The 27,940-nt window shown below is 38.7% G+C and overlaps 1 protein-coding gene across 4 annotated transcripts in view; it reads left to right on the forward strand.

Annotated features, from left to right (window-relative positions):
* The window catches only part of KANSL1 (KAT8 regulatory NSL complex subunit 1), a 177,355-nt gene that overhangs the window by 121,193 nt on the left and 28,222 nt on the right, over window positions 1-27,940 (forward strand). For all 4 annotated transcript variants that reach the window (XM_032870930.1, XM_032870932.1, XM_032870931.1 and 1 more), the window contains 4 exons: window positions 78-219; window positions 7,628-7,732; window positions 22,756-22,868; window positions 23,594-23,789. In XM_032870930.1, coding sequence (XP_032726821.1) covers window positions 78-219; window positions 7,628-7,732; window positions 22,756-22,868; window positions 23,594-23,789 — 556 coding nt within the window. The remainder of the gene's footprint in view (window positions 1-77; window positions 220-7,627; window positions 7,733-22,755; window positions 22,869-23,593; window positions 23,790-27,940) is intronic.

The raw sequence follows: 27,940 nt of genomic DNA on the forward strand, positions 1-27,940 counted from the left end.
TGTTAAAACCCTTCCATTTCCATTGGGTATAAATGTTGCTGCTACTCTCGAATTTCACTCAGTTTATTTCCTTTTAGGAGACGCAGGTCAGAATGGAGATGGGCTGCAGACCGAGCAGCTATTGTCAGCCGCTGGAACTGGCTTCAGGCTCATGTTTCTGACTTGGAATATCGAATTCGGCAGCAAACAGATATTTACAAACAGATACGTGCTAATAAGGTAAGAGATAAATGTCTGGTCTTTTTCAGCTCAACTAAAAATTACCATTATCCTTTTTTCCCCATCCCTCAAGAACTTGTAACTGGGTCAAAGAGAAGAGTTTAATATGATCTGATATAGTGTTTAGTTTGTTTAAGGGCCTCATGTTTAAAATAGTGCAGACCACACTATTAAAATGTAATGTTAAATTGAACATGTGTTTAGAACGAAACAGTTCTGTATTTGGGCTAATAGGAAACATAAAAAAGAGACTATATAAATGTAAGCCATTGATGTAACTCATTATTTGTTATATTTATGGAAAAGCAGTGATGGCTAAGGATATCCTCTTGCTTTTCTATTTAGATGCATTTCTATTTTACCACTAAGCGCCCCTTGCTTTCTTAAGGAAAATTAGGATTTTCCCTGAAAGACTGTTCCAGTGAAATTACACATTGGTGTTTGGGATTTTGTGTCCTCCAGTTCTGCAGAGTCCTGATTCTTACCAAAGAACTTTTATCTTGATGGTGACACTGTGGTAGTTTTTCTTCTTAAAAATCACCTTAGAAAAGAGTCCCTTACTCAGTTTGGGTTTGACTGAGAAGTAAATGTGCATGGAAAAGACACACATTTAGCAAATAGGTTAGTGCCTACCGTGTACCAGGCACTGTTCTCTTTAGAGGGGTGTGTGGTAAAATAAAAATCCTGCTTTTGTGGAGCTTACATTATTTCAAGGTTGTTTTTTTTTCGTATGAGCTAGATGAAGAGTCTGTTGCTCTTAAAAATACATGTCACAACACTTTTTTGTCCTGCCTTAGTGCTGGTCAAAGCCTTCAGAAAATTGCTGTACTGTGTGTACTGTATGCATTAAATTAATTAGTAAGCCAAAAGTTTAAAAGGATGACTAACTGACAAGATAAAATGAGAGTTTGAAGTTCTGCAACCCCCCCCCCCCCGTATATATCATCTAAGCTTTTATTCCAGAAATTCCACTGGAGTGCTCTTGTAGTTGTTTTTTTGGGAAAACTTTTTTTTTTTAATAAGATTTTTATTTATTTGACAGACAGAGATCACAAGTATGCGGGTGGGAGGGGAGCAGGCTCCCCGTGGAGCAGAGAGCCTGGTGCCTGGTGCCTGGTGCTCGAACCCGGGATCCTGGGGCCATGATCTGAGCCGAAGGCAGAGGCTTTAACCCACTGAGACACCCAGGCGCCCCGGGAAAACATTTTAGTTGGGGACATTATATTACCTTTCTTGGTGACTGTTTTAATTCTGCCATTTATTAAAATCATAAAGCATACCATAATAAACATCTTTAGCTAAGTCATATGGATACTTTTATGTTCTTGATACCTCCTTCAGAGAAGTATTTCGGCAGCAGGCTCGGTTTACAGTCTCACTAGTTGTGTGTGGGATTTCTTTCCCCGTAAGATTTTATTTTTTAAGTCATCTTTGCACCCAGTGTGGGGCTTGAACTCACAACCCAGAGTTCAGGAGTCACATACTCCACTGACTGAGCTAGCCAGGCACCGGAGAAGATAGTCTTTTTTTTTTTTTTTTTTTTTTTTTTTAAAGATTTTATTTATTCATTTGACAGAGAGGGAACACAGGCTTGGGGAGTAGGAGAGGGAGAAGCAGATTCACCGTGGAGCAGCGCTTGATCCCAGGACCCTGGGATCATGACCTGAGCTGAAGGCAGATGCCTAATGACCGAGCCACCCGGGTGCCCCCAGAGAAGATAGTCTTAATTCACTTTTGGTTCCGTTTTATTCTTTGGCTCGTAACTCAGCAGTACTGACAGCAGTTTGGGGAAACTTGAAAAAGTCTTAGGTATTTCTAAATATCTGGAAAGTGCTTGTCTGGGAGTTTTGTGCATATATTGACTCTTCAAGAGTTTTATTATTCAAAACATAATGTATTAAAGAAATGTCAGGCTTGGGATTAATAATCTTTTGTCAGGCTTGGGATTAATAATCTTTTGTTCCAGTCCTGTCTTTGCTACCATAGAGCTATATAAGCTTGGGAAGAAAAGTCACTGAATCTTCCGGAGCCTCCGTTTTTTTTTCATGGTCTATAAAATAAGGCATTCAAGATGGTAATATATTTTCTTGATCTACAGTCTGGATACACAATATCTGTTACAGAATTCTGATTGGCAGAGTAAAAGTTGAATGATAATCCTAATAAGTAGTATGTTGAAAACTGTGACAACTTTATTTAATATTTGTATTTATATTGTCTGTTTAAAATAAACGCATTAGTTTCTTGGGGCACTTTCTTGGGTAACAGCACAAATTGAGTGATAAAACAACAGAAATTTGTTTTCTTATAGTTTTGAAGGCTAGAATTCTAAAATCAGGATAGAGGGAAGGCCACACCCCTTTTGAAGATTCTAGGGAAGAATCTTTACTTGCTTGCTTCTAAGTTTCTGGTGGTTGCTGGTAGTCCTTGCTTGGTGTTCCTCCTTAAAAAGCATCATTCCTGTTTCTGCTTCTGTCCTCACTTGGGCATCTTGTCTCTGTGTGTCTGTGCCCATATTTCCCTCTTAAACGAACGTTAGTCATATTGGGATTTAGGGCCCACACTAGGGCTCATTTTAACCCAGTGATGTCTGCAAAGACCCTAATTCCAAGTAAGGATCCATTTATAGGTTTTAGGTTGCATAAATTTTGGAGGGATCCTGTTCAAGCCTGTATAACACGTAAGCAATAAAATATATCCCAAAGGTAAATTAATGTGCATTTGGTCTCCTCTATCACTAGAATAACAGAAGTCTTTGAGCATTTACTGCGTGCCAGGCACTGTGCTAAGCGTTTTACTATTACTTACAAAACTAAAGGTTAACCATTGGAGCATCAAAGAAGAAAGCAGTTTGTTCGTGGTCAAGTAAACATGTGAGCACAGAGTTGAGGTACAGGCATTTGACTGTTGCTCAAGTTAGTTGCTTCCAAGAGCTTGCCTACTTTTTGAGTTACTAAAATTTTTAACTGCCTATGTTTTGGTAAAGTGGATTGATATTCCCATTTCCTATCCTCCAAGGTTTGTTAGGATTGCCTGGGTAGTACAGGCCTTTTCATGAGATTAATCTAGACTTGGTGGTAAACTGTAGAGCTATAACATGTCTTGGGTTGGGGAAAAAGAGGCTTCATGAAGCTTTCTTTTTAAGGATTTACTCTCTAGCATGTTCACTTTAATTTTCTGAAAGTGACATATTCCAAAAAAAAATAATAAAGTATTTTGAGAACTACCACTAGTTGATTACCAGTTAGTTTCTTTCCTGTCAGAAATTAAGTATTAACTTTCAGGTTGAGAGAATCTTGAGAGTTTTCTTTTGGGAGTAATGATTCCTGTTGCTTTTTGGAGAAAAAGAATACAGTGTTTAGGAGTTCCTCTGCACACTGCTCCTTTACTATTTTAATTTTCATGATCATTGAGCTTATTTTTTTTAAGATGCTCCCTTATAGAATGAGAAAGGAGAACAATATATGTACCTAGAGTGCGTACATAAACAAGTATGTTCATGTATTCTTGTTCAGTGCACAGAGCAAATCTTACAGCTTACATGTTTGCAAGAGGCAGAGCTAAATTTGAACCCACAGCTATTTATCTGACTCCAGAGCATTTTCTAACACTCTGCTGTTCTGTTCTTTCGTCTTCATTATATGTCTCGACCATGTTTATTGATATTTCATACTTGCTAAATAAAACTGAGGGGGAAAGCACAGGAACCACATGAGTTTTGTTGTTAAAGGAGACTTCTTAACACAGCCTTCAACATCCATGTCTAATACAAAACATACCATTTTTCTTTTATTTCTTCTGACTGATCTGTGAAATTACATAGCAGTTACTGACTGAGGATGGACATATTATTGGGAATGAGAAGTGGAAGAGCATTGAAGTTTCTGGATAGGAAGGGAGCTGAAGGGAATAGTAGAAGCCTAGAAAGACACCTTTATCTTCAAAAGTGATGTAAAGCAGTTGACATTCCCATCTTAGAGGGTTTATAAGGCATTGTGGACAGCTATGTCTTGTCTAGGTAGCCCAGCATGGTTCCTGTGGAACTGATCTGCAGGGAGACCACTGATTTATCTTAAGATGGGTAAGGAAGATTGACCTACTCAGAATGAAAAGGGGAGGGAGTGTGTGAATTTGCATCTTAATTTTGTGTTATAAATTAAGAGGTGATTTTTTTATCTTGTACTTTGGTTCCATATATTACATGAAATTGTTGAAATAGCAGCAATTAAGTCTAAGCTTAAGTTTTTTCTGTTCTTTTTTGCTTTCTTTTTTTTGCCCCGTTTTATAATCAGGCTTAGCATAATTCCTTCTACCAATTCTTCCTTTTTTAGTTTTGGTTCATACTACTTTTTTCTTCCTTTTTTTGACTTCTGCAGGACAGCTTTATGTTTCCACAGAGGAATAATGTATAAGGATATATTATGACTGCATGCAGCTATGATCCATCCCAATTCCTTGGATCCTTTTATAGAATTTTTCTAGGCCTAGGGGCCTGGGCATGATCCTGGTTTTGACTTGAGCAGTGGTGAAGACTGGGGATACTCTCCCAGTCTTTGTATCTTGGCCTCTGCTAGTTTGCGGTCTGTTTTAGAGTGCAGTAATAGCCCTGAGATGCCCACTCCCATTTAATCCTCACATTGTCCTTTCTTCTTTAGCATTTTACACCTTCTCATGTACTACATAAAATTTATTTCCTCAAATTGTTTATTATCTGTCTTCTCCAGGATTGGAATGTAAGCACTTAGAGGGATGGGTTCGGATGAGGATTACCAGGGTAGAAGGATATGTCTCTCCTTCTTTCCTGTATTCCCAGCCCCTAAAACAAGGTCAATAAGTGGATAATTGATGGCTTGGTCTGAGTGAATGAAAGAACATGAGGAGTTTGACCCAGTGTTTAGCCCTAGTTCTGCCATGGATTGGCCTGTTGACATGACCTTCAACCTCCATCCTCTCTGGGTCTATAAAATGATTTGGAATAAGTGGTCCCTACCAGGTCTTTTTAACTCTCAGGAGAGTGCCCTTGTTGTCTTTCAGAGAGGTGTTTATTTTAAGAGATTATTCAAGATTTCTCTCTGGAAAATAGTGACTGTTATATCCTGACTTATCTTCTAACCTAAAAAAATTGAGGGAGTAACTTTATACCTGGTAATTGGCTTATTTAGGCTTCTGGCTGTAATTAATATGAACTTAATATTCCCGTTCAAGGAAAAAATATTTTTAACCTAAAACTCAAAAAGCAATTGCTACACATTTCCTTTCTTGGTGTATGATTCTGCTAGGGAATATGGGGGATTCAAATATATTTGTATTTTGTCTAAGTCTTTAGAGGGCTTAACATAAGTTAATAAACAAATGGAGGCGATAATAAATAAATTTGTCCCAAGGTTCTGCTCTGGAAATGAGATTCAAATATACAGAATGCAGGACAATAATCCCAGTGCTTCAGAAACTCTGGTAATGTAGATAAAACAAGTAGGGCCCAGTTAACCGGGGGCATTTTCTTGAAAGGAGATGGGACTTGGATTTGACAAGCTCTTTGAAAGGATGAGTGACATTTTGGATAAAAATATTTTTAAAGGGCAGAATCAGTATGAACAAAGGAAGTGAGAATATTGTAACCTTTAATTGCATTTATTTATCTAGTAACTATCTTGTAATTACCTCCCTCTCAGTGGTAACAAACTCATACACATGCAGACATTTTCTAGGAGATAATGAGACCGGTGTAACTGTAACCAGGGCTCTTAAGCAGGGAAGATGTTGAATGTACTATTTTAAGAACGGAATAGTGTGCAGGATAACTGGTTTTTGCGAATAGTTTTTACTTTGACATGATACAGTTTATGAAGTCTGTTTTATTCTGTTACTGAGAGAAGAAAATATTGTTCAGCAGTTTTTTTTAGCCAGAGAAACTTCATTTGAGGCTAGGGCAAACCTTTCTAAATGGTCTTTCCCCCCTTTCTGAGGAGTTTCCAGTTCATTTTCCACATAGGCCAGTCATAGTCTTATTCCAGGATAGGTAAGTGTTGTTTCTCTTGCTTGGGGTGTAACTCTTTTTTTTTTTTTTCTTCATGTTTAGGAGGACACAGGTCGAATTCCATTGTTCTTTCTTAAGATCAGCCCCCCTCCCCCATTTCCTCTCTTGCAGTCCCTATTTCATTAGAGAGTTTTGAGTTAGAAAGGACCATAGGAATGGATCATCTGGTTCGCTGGCTGTTACAAGAGTCTGTGTCATCATGATGGCTATGGAGCTCAAATTGATACAGTCAAAATTTTTAAGTCCTGACATTTATATTTTAGGATGGTCACTGGGGGGATTCTGATGCTGAGTCAAGATTGACGAAGTCTAATATGTTTCAATTTAGAGCTTGCCTTAGGACTTACCAGTGGAGCTTTATTAAAAATGTTGCATACCCAGCCATAACCCCAGGGACTTGGAGTAAATCTGATGTTGAAGCTGGGCAGGTATAGCTTGAGAAGTTTTCCTAGGTGATTCTAATACAAAATTACCTTTAAGAGACTTACTAGTCAGATCTTCTTATTTTCTAAATCAGAAAAGGAAAACTAAAGACACAAAGTCCTGGTTACTTTCATCCCAGTCTTTTCTGTTATACAGTGTCAAAAGTTGGTTTTGGTTACCGCTGTTTGAGTTCATTGTGAGATTCATGTGTGTGGCTTTTTGTTTGTTTTATACTGTGAGCTCACTTGTGTCTTTACCAGGCTGCACCCTTGCTGACTGGATAGGATTTGTAAAGTCGTTTTAAGTTTCTTTTTACATTTTTTAATTCCTGGGATAACTGTAAGATCCAGCTTTGAAATTGTGAAGCAGGAACCTAATCTGGAGTGTTATTTATGCTTATGAGAAACAGGTGCCTTTGGAACAGCTTTGTTTTCAGTTCTTGGTTTGTAATATAGTGTAGGGAGTGCACTGTTCCACCTTTGTAACAGGTAAAATTTTGGTTGCTTAAATACAGATGGCTTATCACTTATATTTGTAGCACTTAACATTTATATTCGTAGCACTTAAGGTAATCTTTAAGCCACATCTGTGATCAAGTTACCTAGAAAAATTGCATTGCTGTTGTTATCACAGTATAGTCTAGTTAGTAATACAGTATAAAGTACCAGACTCTACTAAAGATTCCAGACTAAAAGATGCTAAAGGGAACAAGCTTATGTAGGTCATAGCATTTGAGTGGGAAAAGGGGGAAATTATGGTATTCTCTATGTTGAAATAACTCTTGGGAAAGCAAAACTGCTGGTAGTGTTGTTTTTGTTTGAGAACCATAGGAAAAGGGAAGGGGGCTTTGGTAAACCAGTCCCCTGCCCCTAACTCTTGTGATACTAACTTGTAAATTAAATTTGTGCTTTATGGTACCACTCATTGATGCTGCTCTTGTGTCTGCAGGGGTTGATAGTTCTTGGAGAGGCACCTCCCCCGGAACATGCAACAACAGACTTATTTCTTCCACTTAGTTCTGAAGTGAAGACAGATCATGGGAATGATAAATTGGTAAGTATAAAAGACAGAAAAGGGGGAATGAGTGAAAATTCTCGCATTTGCTTCAGTACACAGTTATTCTCTGTAACAGGGATCCTGGCATTTTTTTTTTTTTTTAAGATTTTATTTATTTATTTGGCAGACAGAGAGAGAGGAGGAATCAGGCTCTCCGAGGAGCAGAGAGCCCGATACGGGGCTCAATCCCAGGACCCTGAGATCATGACCTGAGCCAAAGGCAGAGGCTTAACCCACTGAACCACCCAGGCGCTCAAGGATCCTGGCATTTTTTGAAGGAAAGGGACTGTATCCCCTTTTATCACTTTTGGTATTTCAAGGCCTGAACTCCTGAGTAGAGTGGCACAGGGCCCCTCCTGCAGCTGGGTAGTTGAGCTTGACTTTAAAAGCAGCTCCTAACTCAAGACAACAGCCAGAGCAAGTGTGACATTGTGGGGTATTACTGAGAATCAGGAGACCATGTCGCTCTGACACCTTCACAAGTAAAACAGCCTTTCTGGGCCACTACAAGATGAAAAGGTTGGACTAGAGGTTTAACTCACAAAGATGTTGAAAGCTCTCTCTGAGTTACCCCTTTATTTCTGTCATGAGGGTAAAGCTGTCATTTTCTGTAAGTTTCTGTATCCTTAGAGCCTAGCCCATATCTTCCATGTTTCCTTCTCTTTTTCTATTTCCTCAGAACCCAAATTAATTTTTTAGCTTCTGAGCCCCAAGAGTGCTTTTTTGTTTCAGGTTTCCCCACCAAGAAGCTCATTGGCTTTTATGAATATTCACATTTCTTGGTTTAAGTTATTCGTTAGAAATTCCAGAGTCCCATGACAGCGGTTTGTTTGGGAGGCTAGAGTGCTAGGTCTTTGTTTGCATCTGCAAACAAAGCTTGTTATCCTTTATTATCATTTTAAGCAAGAATTCATGTGATATGGTGGAAACTAACTTTCCTAATGACAGAACTTAAAGCCAGGAATAAATGTGAGGACATTAAGAAGTTAATGGTTCTTAACTAGAAAATGGTTTTAAAGAAATTAAAGAGTAGAATGCCAGATTTTGCTAGTATTCAAGTCCACAGTGTGAGTTCATTATAAACTATCTATAGAATTTTTTTTTACAAATGATTTGTGAAACTGTTCTAGTGATTGCTCTAGCCACGAAAAAAGTTGTTACAAGTGAGAGAACATGGGTAAGGTCACCTGGTGCTTGGTGATGTGAGGTACAGGAAACATGAGATCTGAGGCATATGTGATTGGGAGTGAGTTTTGTAAAGATATTTATATATTTGTATATTTAGGAATTCCAAAAAATTTTTGGACAGTCTCTTGTCAGGTTTTTCTCACCTTAGTGCTTGTGAAGGATAGGACGTGACAGTCTCTCACTGTGTTTCTGATGCTCATTGTATTTACACATGTTCACATATGTGCATGTGCATGCAACCCTTAGGGATTTGTCCCTTTTCCTACCCACTATTCACTTGCATGAGTATGCTTAGTATTAGATTGTATGATTCTTGAAGGTCAAGATCATCTTCCTTGTACCTGATATGTCAACTGCCAAGCAAGCAAGAGTTTTTCACTGTAGGAGGGCCTTTTAAAGTTCCTGGTTTGTAATATATTGTAGGGACTGGAATGTTCACCTTTGTTCATGTAGTAGTTTTGGTTGCTCAGATACAGTTGGCTTACTTAGAATTATATTTGTAGCACTTAAGGTAATCCTTAAACTACATCTTTAATTTTGCCTTTTTGTTATCCAGCTTTTCTGAAAAGTGATTTATACCTCTTCTTCTGTTTTGCTTTAAAAAATCTTAAGTCACACTTGACACAGGGGCAGCTATAAATTTTCATACTCATATTTAACCAGCTTATTTTCCATTTCTATTTTGCTTATTAATTTTTTTTCTAAAATGGAAGTATTTATTGCCTCCCCTTTTTTACTTCTCCCTTTCAGAAAACATTTGAAGACTGTGGCTTAAGAATAATTATGTCAAAGATGTTTGTTTTGTTGTGCCATGTTGTTCATTTTTGTATCTTCACTTCTGAAACTCACCAAAAAAGCCAAAGGGGATTTTTTTTTAACCTATCAAGATACAGTTTCAAGAAGTTTAAGACAATTTTCAAATATATACATTGTGACTTACTGATAAAGGTGAGAATGATGAGTGCTGAAATGAGATTACTCAGTAGCCTCCAAAACTTATAATATCCTATAAGAATAATAAAGCCATTACCTTCGGAGTTACATTTTCAACTAGACACATAGCAGTTTGAACTCCTCGGTGTTCTAAAAATAAACATCCAACTTGAGGCATCTGAGCCCTGATCAGGTATAAATAGAAGTAAAACAAAGTTAAGTAATTTATTGAGAGTTATATGATCCTAGGAAGGCTTGTTTAGATGAAGTTCAAGTGTTAACACAAAGGACACATAATCCTCTTTTTGCCTTATTTACAAACTTAATGAGTGTTTCTTGACTGCACCTATATATATCTGCTTTGATTATGAGCACAGTACAGATATGGCAGAAACTGAATTATTTTAGAGACTGGATACATGGGTGAGCCTTTTTAGAGCTATGGAGACAGCAGGAAATGTTCCCTGAGATGGAGTGGGTTTTGTTTTTGTTTTGTTTTGTTTTGTTTTGTTTGTTTTAAAGATTTTATTTATTTATTTGACAGACAGAGATCACAAGTAGGCAGAGAGGCAGGCAGAGAAAGAGAGGAGGAAGCAGGCTCTCAGAGGAGCAGAGAGTCTGATGTGGGGCTCTATCCCAAGACCCTGGGATCATGACCTGAGCTGAAGGGCAGAGGCTTTAACCCACTGAGCCACCCAGGCGCCCCGAGTGGGTTTTGTTTGTAAACCACAGAGTAGTGGGGGAGAAGAAGGGAGAAACTCCTAGAAAAATGCCCCTTTGAAAAAACAGACTTCAGTCTGACTTATAACTCAAAGGCAGTTTGAAAGGTAAAAGTAGGTGGAGAGAAACTAAGGGCTTTGCAGGTGCTGATAAAGCCAACTGTAGCACTAATAAATTCAGATATGAAATAAAAAACCTTCTGAACAAAAAGGGTGTGTTCCTGAAAAGAGGAAGTATATAAAGCTGTTGAGAGCTGTTCTCCCATGTTCTAAAACATGTCCTTTCCCTCTTTCTTCTCCCAGTCCATTCTCCTCAATAAATAGTAGTCCCCTTTTCTCCATTTAAGAATTAATGAGTGAAAAGTACTGACTTGGAACCTATGCCTTTTACAAGGTGAGAAGAATGCGTTTAAAAATTACCAAAGAAATTCAACAAAATTTCAGACAGAAAACACACTCAGAGATGAGGGCCTCCTTAGTCCATTTGGTATGGGGTTTTTAGAACTCAGCTAGAGAGCCACAGTCTCCTCGGCTTTCATATTAGAGGTTGGAGGTCACTGCTGCCAAGAAGCTAGAAATTGAGGGAGGGAATAGTGACAAAGAGGGAGTCATGGGGGTGGAGGTCTTAGTCCCACACTCTGTGTAAATCCCTCTCAGATCTTTGAACCCCTTGGTTGGGGTTCAAAATGGAAAATAGGCTGGTTAAATATGAGCATGAAAATTACAACATTAGAACCCCAGCTCTTTGAACCCCTTGAACTTCACAAAGTTCAATTTGGTGAGTTTTGATAGAGCCTAGTAGAAAACAATAGTTGGTAGGCTGAAAGGAGCTGAGCCCAGAATGTATTCACTGCCCACTGCAGTGAAGACAGAATTTTGGAGTTTGAATTCTGTCGTGACTTGGTAAATACCTAGGGCCTGGGCCTTACGCTGAAACCAAGGGCTCATGCTTTGGGATTTAAAGACTTTCCTGGGACTAAGGGACTCACCACAGGAGTAAGTTTTCAAAAAATCCAAAATAGGCTCTAATATGTTTCTGTGAAAACATGAAAGTAGTTATACAAAATCAAGGTTCATTTGGTTTCTAACTAAATAGAAATTTGCCTCGTAGAGCAAAAATCAATGTGCTTCTGGGAAAATTAATTGAATCTAGAGTTTATACCATATACAGTATATTACACAATAACAATTTATTAGACCTATCAGTAAATAGAAAAATGTCTTCTTTAGTCATGAGAAAAATGTCAGTAGAAACTGATCCTGAAGTGGCTCAGATTGGAATTAGGAAATAAAGAATAAAAAGCATCTAATAAAAATATGTTTGAAGATTTATTACCACCACACTAACCAACTGAGCTAACCAGCCACTTGTGTTTGAAGATTTAAAGTAAAAGATAGTAAATCTGGGGGAATCTAAGCAGAGAGGTGAAAACTAAAGAAGAATCACGTGGAACTTAGGGAACACAAATTGGAGAATTGAAAAGTACAGTATCTGAGTAAAAAGGATACTGTTACACTAAACAGCAGCTTGAAAACTTACAGAAGAGAAGGGATCGTGGGGCAGCTGGGTGGCTTACTCGGTTAAGCATCTGACTCTTGATTTTGCCTCAGGTCATGATCTCAAGGTCATGAGATTGAGTCCCACACGCGTTCCACACTCAGCACACAGTCTGCTTGTCCCTCTCCTTGTGCTCCTTCCCTTGTATGTGTGTTCTCTCACTCTCTCTTTCTCTCTCTCTCTCTCTCTCTCTCAAATAAATACAATCTTTAAAAAGGGTCAGTGCACATAAGTATCCAACCAAAAAATAGACTGAACATAGAACTGCTCAGAAATGACCATAGTCCTGGGGAGACAGTAAATATGTATCCTTAGAGTTCCAGAAGGAGGAGAGATTGAGTGGTACTGGTGGGGAGGGATGGGAGTTATGGAAATAATGGCTAGATATTTGAATGAAAAAGATAATTTTAGAGATTGAAGAAACTCAGAAAATAGTAAGCAGGAGAAATATAACATGGTGATAATGAAAGATGAAGAAAACCTCACAAGTAGCCAGAGGGGAAAAAAAAAGATGCATTCCATATAAGTGAATATTGATAAGGATAGGTGACTTCTTTTCAGAAACAATGGAGGACCGACAACGATGGGGTGAGGTCATTAAAATGGGGGTGGGATTTGCCCCTTGACATTCTATACAGGGCTAAAAAAATTTCTTCAAAAATAAAGGTGAAATAAAGACCTTTTTAGATAAAAGAAAGTTAGGAGTCTGTTGGCAGAATATCTGCACTGAAAAATGTTAAAGAACTTTCTTTCGGTTGAAGGTGAATAATAACAGGTGGAAGCTCAGATCTATAGGGAATAAAAGGAGAGGTGGAAGTATACTTAAGTATACTTAATGAACAGTAAGCATAAGAAAGCTGCTGTGGGTATATTAATAATAGCTAAATAGTTTTTAAGACCGCAAATACCAGAGATAAAGGAGGACATTTTACATTGATAATGTAATCATTATCATTGATAATGTAGTCCTTTCATCAAGGAGGCAGAAGAGTCATGAAGGTGGATGCTTCAAATACATGAAGCATAAGTACACGCATACTAAAGGGATAGGTAAATCCATAATCATATTTGGAAATTTTCACGCTCCTAACTCCGTAATTGATAGAATTACTTTAAAAATGAGGAAGTAAAAGATCCAAACAACACTGCCGGACACCTTGACCTGTTGGACGCGTGTAGAACACTACTTTTCCCCCACACTTCCCATACTTTCTTGTGTGAAGTGGGAGTAATAATGTAGGTCCTTAGTCTGTTATCTCAATTTCCAAACTCCAAAGAGCTCTGAGAACCAAAAGTGGTTTTCCTAAGTCCTGCATCAAGGTCATTTGGCAGCAAAATTTGACCTGAAGTGGTATTTGTTAAGACTGTTTATATTTTTAATTATCTATACCTTTTGAAGCAGAAATATTAACGTATTTGATTTTTTAAAAAATTAAGACTATTTTGGGATGAGCAGTTTAAGGTTGATGGCAAAATTGAGCAGAAGTCAGAGATTTCTCATCTACCCCCTGCCTGGCATGGCACTCCTGCCTTGGGTAGTCTTCTCCATGGTTAATATCTCTCACTAAGGTGGTACATTTGTTACAAGTGATGAGCCTACACTGACATACCACAGCCACCCAAGGTCCATAGTTTATATCACAGTTCATTCTTGGTGTTCACATTCTTTGGGTTTGGATTTGTTTTTGATTTTGAAGCACTTAACCCAGTACATATAGTATATGACTTTGTAAAAGTCTGTATGAATTTCCATTCATATCAGCCTTCAGGGGTCTTAGGTAAGAGTGGCTCTGTTTCTGTACCTCATTAGAATGGTTGATAATTAGCTGCTGAAGAAGTATACTATGCTTTTAACAGCATTTGGTCCATAATAAATGTTTGGTTAAAGCTTATTTTTCCAGACCCTACTGTGTGTCTAGGGAACACCTATTAGCAGAACCAGGTATCTTCCTTTGAGAGCTTTCATAGTCTTACAACAGGCATATAACGGGGGAATAGAGTGGAAAAATTCTTACTTCTAAGGGAGGTCAGGAGAGATAGCATAATAGAGAAGGATGTATTAGTGCTGAGTCCTTGTCCCTTCCAACAGGGAGGATACTGCATGTATAATATGAAAGGCTTGAGAGAGTCTGGCATTGTAGAGGAACTAGAAATACTTTTCCTTGATGGAGTGTTGGATGATTGGGCCAATTCATAATGGGTTTTGTATTTATCTTAATGAGCTTATATATTTATCCTGTAAGGGGACAGGAAGCTGTAGACTGATCCTAGATTTTTGTATGATGAAATTTGCTTTACTCAGTAATGCTGGGTAAACTTTTCTCCTTTAAAAAATACTTTTTAAAAAGGTTTTTAAACTGGGGCGCCTGGGTGGCTCACTGGGTTAAAGCCTCTGCCTTCTACTCAGGTCATGATCCCAGGGTCCTGTGATCGAGCCCTGCATCCGGCTCTCTGCTCAGCAGGGAGCCCGCTTTCTCCTCTCTCTCTGCCTGCTTCTCTGCCTACCTGCGATCTCTGTCAAATAAATAAATAAAATCTTTTAAAAAAATGATTTTAAATTTAAAAGTTACAAAAGTAGCACATGGGGTCCCTACGTACCCTTCACACAGCTTCTTATAGTGTGGTTAACTTGCATAATCATTGTACAATGATCAGAACCAGGAATTAACATGATGTAATACTATTCAGATTTTATTCAGATTTCACTCATTTTCTCACTGATTTTGGGGGGGGGGGGTCCAAAATCTGTATTTTGTTGTCCTTTCTCTTTAAATCTCTTCCAAACTGTGATGGTTCTCCCTCTTTGTTGTCTTTCATGGCCTTAGTACAAAAATACAGGTCTGATACTTTGTATGTTCCTCCCAATTGGAGTCACTTGACGTTTTATCATTCCTAGAGGTTATACATGTATCACAGTAATACCACAGATGTGATACTGTGCCCTTTCAGTGCTCTCTACTGGGGATGTGTGATGGTGGTGGTGATAGCTTCTTTCACTTGGTTAAGGCAGTGCCTGCCAGCCTTCCCGACTATAAATTTAGGTTTTTTCCCTTTGTAATGAATGTCTGTCTCATGAGAAGTACTATGTAGTATTCTGTTCTCATTATACTTTTTTTTTTTTTTAAGATTTTATTTATTTGACAGAGATCACAAGTAGGCAGAGAGGCAGGCAGAGAGAGAGGGGGGGAAGCAGGCTCCCCACAAACAAAGAGCCCGATGCGGGGCTCGATCCCAGGACCCTGGGATCACGACCTGAGCCGAAGGCAGAGGCTTAACCTACTGAGCCACCCAGGTGCCCCTGTTCCTCATTATACTTTAATCATAGTTTTATCATCTACCTAGTGGTTTTGGCCTGCAACAGTTTTTATGTGGTGTTTACTGAATAATTTTCTCTATTAGTTGGAATTCTGTTAGGAAGAGCTGTCTTTTCTCATTTATTTATGTATTTATTCAGATGTTTATATCAGAATGGTTTCATGGATATTAATTTTGTTTTATGGATATAATCTGTTACTATTATTATTCAGTTGCTCTACTTGTTGAGACAACTTTTTCGTATTGGGTCTCTTTCATCTTGGTTCCTGTGTCTTCTCAACATGTTCCCCTCAGTGAGTGAGTATTCACTTTTAGGCATCAAAAGATGTTCGAAGCTCGTCTTGTATTTTACCTGCTCCAGCCCTGCTTCCTTTTATTGGGCAACAGAGTTCAGAAACCAAGATCTGGGTACTAGTTACGCTCATTGCTGCTTGGTGTCATTGCTTCTAGGACTTCTCAACAGACAAAGCTGGGAAACATATGTATGCTCAGGCTTATATATACATACATGTGTATGCAGATGGGTGGTATATATTAAAAACTATAAGTCCAGGGACGCCGGTGGCTCAGTTGGTTAAGCCACTGCCTTCTGCTCAAATCATGATCCCAGAGTCCTGGGATCAAGTCCGGCGTCGGGCTCCTTGCTTGGCAGGGAGCCTGCTTCTCTCTCTGCCTCTGCCTGCTAGTGCATGTGCTCGCTCTCTCTCTCTCTCTCTGATAAATAGATAAATAAAATCTTAAAAAAAAACAAACAGACTATAAGTCCGTATTTATAACAGTCCAACACCACAGCCTTCCCTCCTTCCTTATTGATACTCATTTTTACTACACAAAGTAATTTCATAATTGCCAACTCCTATCGCTGTGAGAATGTATTTACTAACCAGAGGACAATATCATGTACAATATCTTTGCCCTCTAACATGCAGTCAAAATTCTGTTTTCTGAAGTTGTACTTCGGCTAAGTTTTTTGCCCTCATCCTTTCAGTGTGCTATGTAATTGTTCTATAATACAGTTAGGTTCTGGGCGCCTGGGTGGCTCAGTGGGTTAAGCCGCTGCCTTCGGCTCAGGTCATGATCCCAGTGTCCTGGGATTGAGTCCCACGTCGGGCTCCTTGCTCAACGGGGAGCCTGCTTCTCTCTCTGCCTCTCCCTGCCACTTCGCCTGCTTGTGCGCTCTCTCTCTCTCTCTCTCTCTCTGACAAATAAATAAATAAAATCTTAAAAAAAAAATACAGTTAGGTTCTTTTGTTACTGTGATATTCCACTTTTTCCTCTCCCACACACAGTGGTTGATGATTATGATGATTATTTCAGATTTTATTTATTTGAGAGAGAGGAAGAGAGACCACAAGCTGGTAGGGGAGAGGGAGAGAGAGAAGCAGACTCCCTGCTAAGCAGGGAGCCCAACATGGGGCTGGATCCCACAACCCAGGGTTCATGACCTTAGCCAAAGGCAGATGCTTAACCCACTGAGCCACCCAGATGCCCCTTTATTAGTATTTTTTGAGTATGGGAAGCATTACTACATTTCTCAGAGTAAGAGCTGTACAAAAGACAGTTTTCCCCTTCGTTCCATACTGTTCCCACCTTCTGTAGGTGGCCATTTTCATTAGTTTTTGGATTAGCTTTCCTTTATTTCTTTTTTATAAATGAGTAAGTGACATGAATATTTTCTTATATTCCCTTTTTTCTTCCAGGAAAGGTAATTACTGGGTAAATATTTCATAAAGGACTAGATTTGAAATTGAGATTTGTTTAACAAAATACTGCTTCTGTGGCTTTTGACAGATGACTTCATTTTTTGTGTTTATTTCTATTTGTAAAATAAGCCTCGTTTCTTTTACCCTTCCTTACTTTGTGGAGTGTTGGTGATAATAAGTCAGAAGATAAATGCTTTCTCAGAAGAAAGGCATGCTAAAAATGTAAGCTCTTTTTCTTTTTAAACAGTCCAGGCTATAATCTCCTACCATTGGTTAAAGCCAAAACAGCTTTTTTTTTTTGTCGGGGTGGGGGGGTCGTGGGGGGGGTGGTTGAAGTTTTGCAATCACCAGGGACGGTGAATAGTGCATTGGCCCAACAAGGACTTTGGGATAGAGAGTAGAGTGATAGGGGCTGAGGAGTATTTGATTTACCATATTTAAAAAAAAAAAAAAAAAAAAAGACTGATTAGGACTATTAAAATAGGGATGTGGATAAATAAGTTGAACAAAAATTTAGGACTGTTTTTAGTAGTCGCTGTACTTCTCTAGTTTCTTGATGCGTATTTTCAGTGTGTGCCTTGATCAGTCTCTGATGCAGTAGCCTTTGGACTTGTGTGTGACAACCTCGTGCTGATGGAAATTTTTCACCGTAAATGATTCAGGGGTGCTTAGCTGGCTCCAGTCAGAGGAACATGGGACTCCTGACCTCAGGGTCATGAGTTCAAGCCCCATGTTGAGTGTAGAGATCACATACATACATACATATTTTAAAAATTCAAAATTACCTTTGCATAATTGTATAGATTTTTTTTTTTTTTTAAGATTTGTCTTTTTGAGAGAGCACGCGCATTCACAGGAGCGGGTGGGACAGAGGGAGAGGAAGAGGGAGAGAAGCAGACTCCCTGCTTGTCCCTCCCTGCTGAGCGTGGAGCCCAATATGGGCCTTGAACCCACAAACCTGAGATCATGACCTGAGCTGAGACCAAGAGTCTGTTGCTTAACTGACTGAGCCACCCAGGCACCCCTGTAGAGATTTTCTTTTAACCTCAATATAGAGACATAGGAAAGTGAGGCATATATGGTCCCAGTATACAGAAGTGGAAACTTAAGTAACTTACTTGATGGAATTAGAATTTTCAGAAGGTTCCACTCTGAATTTAGCACAATTTCCTGACCATGGTACTAGTTCATGAAAGTGACTGGTGGTACACTGTTGAGGGCTAGTAATATTTTGGTGATTTTAAACAAGACTACATTAAGTATCTTTGAGATGAGCTTGAAACATGAAATAATTGATATAAAGCCAAAAGTTTAATTTATTTTCAACCAAGAATAAAAGTTGAATTTGTTAGCTTTTTCTTTCTTTTTTGATAATGTTGGTCAGAAAATGGAACCAAAATGGAACTGTCAAGTTTTCTAAACAAACGTGTTATACTTAAAAAATTGGCATTTCAAGCAGTTATGACCTGACATTCATTGAATAACTAAAGATACACATAAATTGTGCAGATTATGTGTTGTTAAGTGTGTGCCTTTGATATTTACCCTTTGCTTTCTCTACTTCCTGGCAGAGTAAGTTGAGTGGGTACGGATTCTTAGACCCCAAGAACATCTACCCCCATAAGGCCATAATTTAACCTAACTTTTCTCTAAAGGCTCTTTGTCATACTTAATTGGTCTGGCCAAAAGAGTGGAATGATGAATCAGACAGCTGCCTGCTTAAAATGAATAACAAATTTGAATCTCATTGCTGTGTTACTTTATTCCTTCAGTCAGAAAAGAAATCATTTCAGTAACCCTCCTTGTACTTTAAGATCACCCTTAAAAGGTAATCCCCCTGAGTCTGTGCTTTTGGGAAACGTGGAATTAAAGAGATATTCTTCACCTCTTCAGTTATTTTACTCTTCTCTTTCTGGCTGTGGGATGCATGTACCCTTAGAGTGTATCTGAATACCACATACAGTTCAGAGAAGCTCAATAGTAAGTCCTGCTTTCTGGACAGGAGAGCCTGAGAGTCTTTTATCTTTTTTACAGTTTCCCATTGGAAGACTGTATCTGAGTCATGCGCTAGTTTCCTAAAAACACTAATGATGTAAACCACTGCAGTGGTGATGATCAAGCTTAAGTTAGTGTGTGGGTTTAACATTGGGGAAGTGTTCATTACTGTATCTTCTACCCTCTCTGCACCCTCTGGGCTGCAGGATAGAGAGTGTTTGCTTTTTCTTAATTGTGAATGCATTTAAGTAGCTTTAGGTAAAATTATGCGTGTTGTGAGTTGTGTTTTTCTTTTTCCAGATGGAACACTGTTGGAGGATTGGGGTTAATATTTTAAGCTCTTTACATTTGAGAATGGATGATGAACCTAATTGCCCCAATGCCCTGCTTTTGGATCTCTGTGATTAGAGGCTATGTCATGGTCCTCTGATTATGGAGTGTGTCCTTGTATGACTAGAAGCTAGGCACCTTCCCTCTGACGTTCATGCTCTTGATTGCTTGTTATGTGCTGTTTTATCATTGACAAACATTTCTGTGCTAAATACTGTTTTGCCTGTTGCCTTCGGTTTTAATTTGGGGGCTGAACTGTCCCCAGGAAAGTTTTAAGTTCCTCTAAGAAAATCAGTAAAATTCACACTGAATATTAATGGCATCTAAATATATGTACATCTGTAGGCAGGATGGACGAGATGTTAGCAGGTACCTGTAGGTCATGAGATTACTGATGTTTTGTGCTTTTTCTTCAGACTTTTTGTACATTTCTGAAATAAGATCTTATTAAAGAATGGCAACATTTTTGTCTTGAACAGGTGTCCTTCCAGTTAATTCTCCCATAATCTCTACAAAATAAACTTTAATTAAATGAGGATTCAACCTGCTACATGGGGACACCTTATAAAACATGTAGATATATAGATCATCTCTCTGCCATAATTTAATGTTAAATGCTTTTAAGTGAATGTAAAATTGAAGTTTTTAAGATCAGTATACCAGGGGCACCTGGCTCAGTAGGTTAAAGCCTCTGCCTTCGGCTCAGGTCTTGATCCCAGTGTCCTGGGATCAAGCCCAGGCATCAGGCTCTCTGATCAGCAGGGAACCTGCTTCCCCGCCCTTTCTCTCTGCCTGCCTCTCTGCCTACTTGTGATCTGTCAAATAAATAAATAAAATCTTAAAAAAAAAAAAAAAAGATCAGTATACCAGTAAAAAGTTCGTAGTCACAGAAATTTCATGTTGAAAGGAAACTTCTTTATGTAAACCAGAACTTACATAACCTTAGGAAAGCTGTTACATCCCTGGAGTCACACATCTGCTAGTCAATGTCAGCCTGAATATTAACTCCTTAATGTTCGTTTGGGTTTTTTGAGGTTCCCCCTGAATAGTAAATCTTTATGAGAATTCAGAAGGCTATTTGAGATTTTCTTTTCTTATTTATTTTTTATTTATTTATTTGACAGAGAGAGAGAGAGAGACACGGCGAGAGAGGGAACACAAGCAGGGGGAGAGGCAGAGGGAGAAGCAGGCTCCTTGTGTAGCAGGGAACCCTATGTGGGGCCTGATCCCAGGACCCTGTGGTCATGACCCGAGCCAAAGGGAGACACTTAATGACAGACACCTGGGCGCCCCCTAGCTTTTCTATTTTTTTATTTATTTTTATTTTTATTTTTTAAAGACTTTATTCATCTATTTGACAGATCACAAGTAGGCAGAGAGGCAGTCAGGGGGTAAGGGGAAGCAGGCTCCCCGCCAAGCAGAGAGTCCGACATGGGGCTCCATCCCAGAACCCTAGGATCATGACCTGAGCGGAAGGCAGAGGCTTTAACCCACTGAGCCACCCAGGCACCCCCACTATTTTTTGTCCTGTCATTGTTTGTGTATGTGCATTTATAGTCATCACAGTTATATTAAAAATATTTTGAATTTAATCTTTTTTCTAAAATCATTTCTACATAAAAGACTTTTTTTTAACTTTTAGATATTCTTTTGGTATAAAGGAAGAAGAAATGTCTTTTGTGATTATTTTTAGTACTCTGATTTGCTGTAGTGTAATTTACAACTGCCTCAGATGTTGAGCATTTTGATTATTGATATATACCATTGCAGTGATCATCTTTGTGTATGAGATTTTGGGAAATGTGTTTATTGGGTTATTTCTTTAAGATAAGTGTTTAGGCTTGAGTGATATGAACATCTTTACAAATACTGCTACCAAACACCACTTTCCAAGAGGAAAGCATTTAAGGCAATGAGTATGTGTGCCAAATTTGCCATGATACTGGTATTATTGATTGTTGAGGATTTTTATGGTACTTCAGTACATGTGTAGGCTATCTCTAAGAACATTTCCCAGTGTTCACTCATTGTAGTTTGCTTATGTCTTTTCTGCTTACATATTTTGATCTAACTTTTTGGTTAATTCATATGGAAACATTTTAATCAGTTTACCAGTCTATTTTCCTTTCTTTTTTAAAGATTTTATTTATTCATTTGACAGAAGAGGAGAGAAAGAGAAGAGAGCACAAGTGGGGGGGAGTAGGAGAGGGAGAGGCAGGCTTTCCCTTGAACAGAGACCCCAACATGGGGCTCGATCCCAGGACCCCGGGATCATAACCCAAGCCAAAGACAGACGCTCAGTCTACTGAGCACCCAGGCTCCCTGCTTTCGTCCTTTCTTGATAGTTACCTACAACTGCTCTGTTCTGCAGATCCTTAGTGTTTTCTCCCTGGGGTTAAAAAGATCAAAATGAAATTGAACAATACTGAAAAACAGAATTTCAGCCTTAAAATACTGGCTTTGATATGGACTGGTAACATTTACAGGGAGGAGAACGTAAGCACACCCTAAAGTCATTTTGAGTTTAAGGAAACAAAGACCACCACTTCTCTGTGGTATTCCAGTAACACAAGTGGAGGGATAAGTGTATCTATGGCTTTATTGACTGTAATTCACATACTCAGTATGACTGACATCTCATGTCTGTACCTACCCCTTTTGAGCCTAATGAATACATGATTTGTTTTGAAATAGTCAAATTCAAACTGCTCCAGATTCTTTCCCACCTCCCTTTTTTTTTTTTTTCCAGCTTATGTCCTAAGCATATATTTGATTTGTGTAGTCCAGAGACAGTGGTTACTAACTGATAGCATTAGGTAGTTACTCACAGAGCTTTTATTAATTTTTTTCTATTTTAGCATAAGCACATATATTTACACAAAATATGGGTTTTTAGAAGGAGGTTTCCAGCATACACTGAAGTTAAGCAGGTATTAACTCATTTTCATGGTCTTAGTTGCCTTGATACTGAACCTGTGTATCCTTCTTGACCCTTATTTGAATATTCTTGTTACCATGTTATTATTTTGCTAAGTTTCTGTTTCATTGAATCATTAAAGCATTTCCCCATCAGTTAGCATTTAATATTAGTCTGTTGAATATTTTGGTCACTTACCCTTCTTCATGCCGAAACAAAAGCCACTTTTCTTACTTTTTTCCCTCAGTCATACATGTTTGGTTTTGCAGGTTGGTTGTCAGAAATTTGGCGTGTTTCATTTAAATGAAGTGTGGATGTTTGTTGGTTAAATGTTATCATGTATTTTTATCTTTCTTCTTTAGATCGAGTCTGTTTCTCAGCCACTGGAAAACCATGGTGCCTCTGGTCATCCTTCAGAGTCATTATCTACCAAATCATGTGGAGCATTGAGACCTGTCAATGGAGTTATTAACACGTAAGTTTTAGGTCTTCTACTTCCTATGTATAGTAGCCTTGTAAAAGATGAACTGGGGCTCTTAGTTATCCCTAGCTTGGACTAACCCTGGTTTAAAGACAAAAACCTTACTGCTTAATAGTATTGTGCATGCTTCTTACTGTATCAGGTCTATTTTAATTAGCATGCTTAATGTATTTCCCTTTTACTTACTGTAACCTAAAATTAACTAACCATGGGGAAAAATACAAGGTCCTACTTTTGTGAGTCATGGTTGGTCTTAGTCTTGGTAGACTTCTTGAGAAGTGTTTACATAAACTCTTTTATGTAAGCTAGGTTTGTAAATCTGGATTGTATGAAAGGTGAAGGATATGTACCCATCCCTAAAAGTTGAATTTTACAGAACTGATTCTGAGGCAGCTCATTAACATTTGCAAGATTAATAATTTTCTTACCAGTTGCAATTTTCTCGAATTTCTTTATTTGCGTTTCTTTTGTAGAAGAGAGCTTAAACACTTGGAACCTGAGATGGTCACTTACTGACTTGCACTTTTCAGACATGATGTTATTGTCCACCAGGAATCTTAAAACTAAGCATAGATGCTGCACACACACATTAAGTGACATGCATCTGCTTTAGATACTTGTGTCTGTGAACATGTGTAAGCAGAGGGGGTTGAACCAGTATTAGAGGCTTTGTTTCCTTGTTTTCTGAGAAGTGAATATTCTTCCTTCCCCTTGTATAGTCTTCAGCCTATCTTGGCAGACCACATTCCAGGTGACATCTCTGATGCTGAAGAACAGTTACAAAAAAAGCAACGACTCAATCTAGTTTCTTCATCAACCGATGGCACCTGTGTGGCAGCCCGAACACGTCCTGTGCTGAGCTGTAAGAAACGAAGGCTTGTCCGACCCAACAGCATCGTTCCTCTTTCCAGGAAGGTCAGTACCAGTGAGACTTGGTCATTGTTAAATGGTGAGCCACAGGCTCAGATAGAATTATTAGTCTCCTGCCAACTTCGGTTCATTTAACTAGTGTTTTCCAAACTTGGCGAACCACCCAAGTTTCCTGGGGAGCTTGAGAAAATACTGAGTTCCTGACACCTGTTTCCTAGAGATTCTGATTTGGTTGTTCTGAAGTTGGGCCTGGGACTCTTGTTTTCAGAAAACCAAAAAACTCCCAGGTGGCTCTTTAGTCAGTTTTGGAAATCACTGACGTGAGACTTTTAATAGAAATGGGAGAAAAGAAGTTTAAGTGCTGCCATCAGCACTTTGAAGGAAGGTGATGTGCTTCCCACTTGTTCTGTTACCACTGAAAATGGTGATGTGGCATGCTTTCCTTACGAATAAGAATCTCAATTAAAATGTTTAAATTGATGTAACTAAATAATGTTTGTCTTCACAGAGAAAATGGAGATAAATTCACGAGTGCAGGAAAGTTTTGATTGCTCCCTCTTCAAGTAACAGAGTTGGATTTATTCCAAAACTAATGAAAATAATACTTCAGTAAAATTAATACCATGCAGTAATTAAAAGCATTAACTTTGAAGAGGATAAACCTGGGTTTGAATCATGGCACTGCCACATGGTAGTTTCGTGATTCAGAGCATGTTAACAGCCCCCAGCTCCCCTCCCAAACCCTTTCTTCCCTGCAAGCCTCAGAAACCTCATAGGGTTGTTTGAAATTTAATGAAGTGCGTGTGACTTGCTTATGTGGGGGGTGTGGCTGATAAGTTACTGGTACAAAGCGGCTGTTACTGTTAGGACTTTTGTTATTGTTCACTCGTTCACTCATTCAACAAATACTTATTGAGCTCCTACAGTGAGCTAGGTCTGTTCTGTGCCATGGGAATACAACACTAAACAAAAACAGTTAGAAATGTTTGTGCTCCTGAAATACTCTAGTGGGTAGAGACAGAAAATAAAACAATAAATTAAGTATAATGGTATGTCCTATAGTGTTAAGTACTGTGGAGAAAAATGCAGCAGATGAAGGGAATAGGGACTGCTGGGGAGCTCAGATGGAATTAAGCCTTGAGGCAGTCTAAGGATGAGGGAGAGACTGGGAAGGAGTGAAGAGTGAAGTAGAAGGAAAACGAAGAAAGTGAGACACATACTTGGAAGGTAAATGAGTAACATGTCAGAGAGGAAGTGGAGGGTAACGTGTGAGATGCTGCAGCCAGGTCCAGGTCCATGAAGACTGTGAACTGGCTCTTGGGTGTGATGGGGTTGAGGCTGTTGGAGATCTGTGTGAGCAGTTTTGCTAATGGGAGAAGAGCGAAATTCTGCTTGGATTGGGTTCAGGAGAGGATGGGAGTTAAGGAATTGAGGGAATTGTTTAGGGTAACACTTTGTAAGAATGCTTCTGTAAAGGAGAGCAGAGAAATAGCTCATTTGAAGGGAAATCTTTCTTATGATAGAGCTTTTACATTATATTTGCTGATAAGAAAACTGCTGACAAGAGGGGAGAGAATTATTGGAACCGTTAATATTTGGACAGTGGATTTTCAGTGTTTGGCAGATGTTATAGTATGTAGTTGGACTGCAGAACTTTGCCATGATTTTTTTGTTATTGTTTTGTTTGTTTTTGAGGAAAGCAATGTAAGTTAAAAATAACTATCAGGTTGTGCCATTTTTCTCTTGTCTATTCCTCAGAATTTCTGAATTACAAAGTACCAGAAAAGAAGAAAAAGGGTATTTGGCAGGTTTCTCATATTGACATTTTGAGTCTCAATTTTTTTATTAATAGTCCTATAGATACAAATTATTTTCTTAAAGGTTGAAGTACTGATTTTGGGAAAGCAAGAAAACAATATATTACTGTCAAATGAAAGAAAGTTTTTGATCATGACTCTGCTCTTAACAAAAACAAAAAACCTCCTGGGGAAATAGTGTCCTTCCTCTGTTTTGGCCGTTTGCTAGTCTCACTGTGTCATGACATCTAGGGGTTTTATCAAAATTTTCTGTGGTGTAGAGTGGCCTGGATTCTTTCCAACCTGTGAACTAGTACACATTCCTTGTTGCTCTTCACAGTAGATTCTTCTGGTCTGTGCCTAAAATCTAATGTACTTTTGAAGGCACTTATATAACATACCGAAGACCCCGATTCCACTGCGGTTTCTGAAACACAGTCACCCTGACATGGAAAGTAAGCTACATGGAAGATAAGACAAAAGAAATGTTGAGTTTGGGGAAATAATCCATTTGCTGGTTGTAGCAGAAATCCTGGAGTTCTGACAGTGTTGGAGGCAAAGACCATTTTGTCTCTCTTGGTTGCTCTCTGTTTATTCTTGCTCAGAGCTACTTGCCTTTTATCATCTTGTGGTGCTGGACTTGCCCCGCAGATTGACTCAGTACTTTGCCAGGTGCCCACTGTGTTCCAGGTATTCTCCAGGCTTCATTGGCGAACCCAGGCCTTGCCTTCGTGGAGCTCACTTTCCAAAGACAGAGCCTGCGTAGCAAAGAAGTTCTCAGATAAACTATTTTCTGATGTTGGTAAATGGCATTGAGTTCACACTCAATAATAGGATTTGCTTCTAAGTTTTTTTTTTGTTTTTTTTTTTTTTAAAGAGTCTTAATAATAGGAACTACATGTTTCTGGATTGACTCAAATTACCTTTGTTATTACCCCTCCTACCACATAACCAAGAAAGGTGGTTACTGGTTTATCTACAAGTATGGAATATGAAAAACAAATGTTTAATGTCATTGTTACTGGCTTACCTACACATTTTGCAGTAGCTCTGCTTTACTGTAGATCTAGATATAAAACTCACTTTAGGGAACTTGCTCAGTTTTATAGGACAGTTATCTTAGCGGAATGACAGCTGGAATTTTATTCCATCAAGTTTTACCAGCACTTCTGAAATTATAATGTATCTTACAGTTGAGATGTACTGGGGTGTCTAGGTGTCTCAGTTGGTTAAGCATTTGCCTTTGGCTCAGGTTTATGATCTCAGGGCCCTGGGACTGAGCCCCAACATCAGGCTCCCTGCTTCGTGGGGAGCTCGCTTTTCCCCCTCCACCCCACCCCACTTGTGCTCTCTCTCTGTCTCTCTCCCTCTCAAATAAATAAAAATCTTTTTAAAAATGAAGCGATCGAGAGGTACTTTTAGTGTAGTAGCACATTTCTTCTGGTCCTAAAAGGTTGTTTTTATGTCATTAGTATCTTAAATTGAGTGACTACAACGAAGGGGGTTCAGTAGGTTAAACTTGTTGGAAATAAATAGGAATGGGGCCTATCAGTAAATAATAAAAGGCTTTGAATGCCCAAACTGTTGAATTGGGTTTTATCATCTAGATTTTAGAGAATTTTAGTTTTATAAGCTATTTTCATTTTATTTTTTTAAAGATTTATTTATTTATTTATTTGACAGAGATCACAAGTAGGCAGAGAGGCAGGCAGAGAAGGGTGGGGGGAAGCAGGCTCCCTGCTGAGCAGAGAGCCCAGTTCGGGGCTCGATTCCAGGACCCTGAGATCATGACCTGAGCCTAAGGCAGAGGCTTAACCCAGTAAGCCACCCAGGCGCCCCTATAAGCTATTTTTAAAAGATAAAGTGTGCAGGTAGTTTATATTTGGAATAGATTGGGCATAAAAGATGCTGGAGTCAGAAAGACAGACCAGTAACAATAGTAATCCTAGAGGAAAAAATGGTCTGAAGGCTCCAGAGCTCTTGGGATGCAATAGATTTAAAAACTCTAGTCCTAAGGAAGAATTGCCAGGGTGTCATGAATGTCAGAGTGGGGAGGACTGAGAGCTTTGAGATTGGGAGAGTGGGGTTATCTTCCATGGAAATCAGTAAGGCCTGGGAGACCTGTATCACCATTTTATTGTAATAGTGCAGATTCAGAACAAGTTGCCTGTACTGTCAGGTATTGCGTATTTCATCATTGTTAGGGGCCTGGTTTAGTAGATGCCAGTGGTTAGCTAAGCTGGTGAAGAAACAACTCAAGTGGGAAATTTTTATAACATGTATCATTAATGTTTATTTCCTGCCCTGCTATTCTGTGAGGTAGATATTTACAGATCAATCTAAAACAATAGTTTCTAGAAAACAAAATTTCAAATCAATAAAAGTTTTAAAATAAATGTG

The sequence above is a fragment of the Lontra canadensis genome, unplaced genomic scaffold (genome assembly GCF_010015895.1).
Source record: "Lontra canadensis isolate GAN:19392208 unplaced genomic scaffold, GSC_riverotter_1.0 scaffold41, whole genome shotgun sequence".
In the NCBI taxonomy this organism is placed as follows: Eukaryota; Metazoa; Chordata; class Mammalia; order Carnivora; family Mustelidae; genus Lontra; species Lontra canadensis.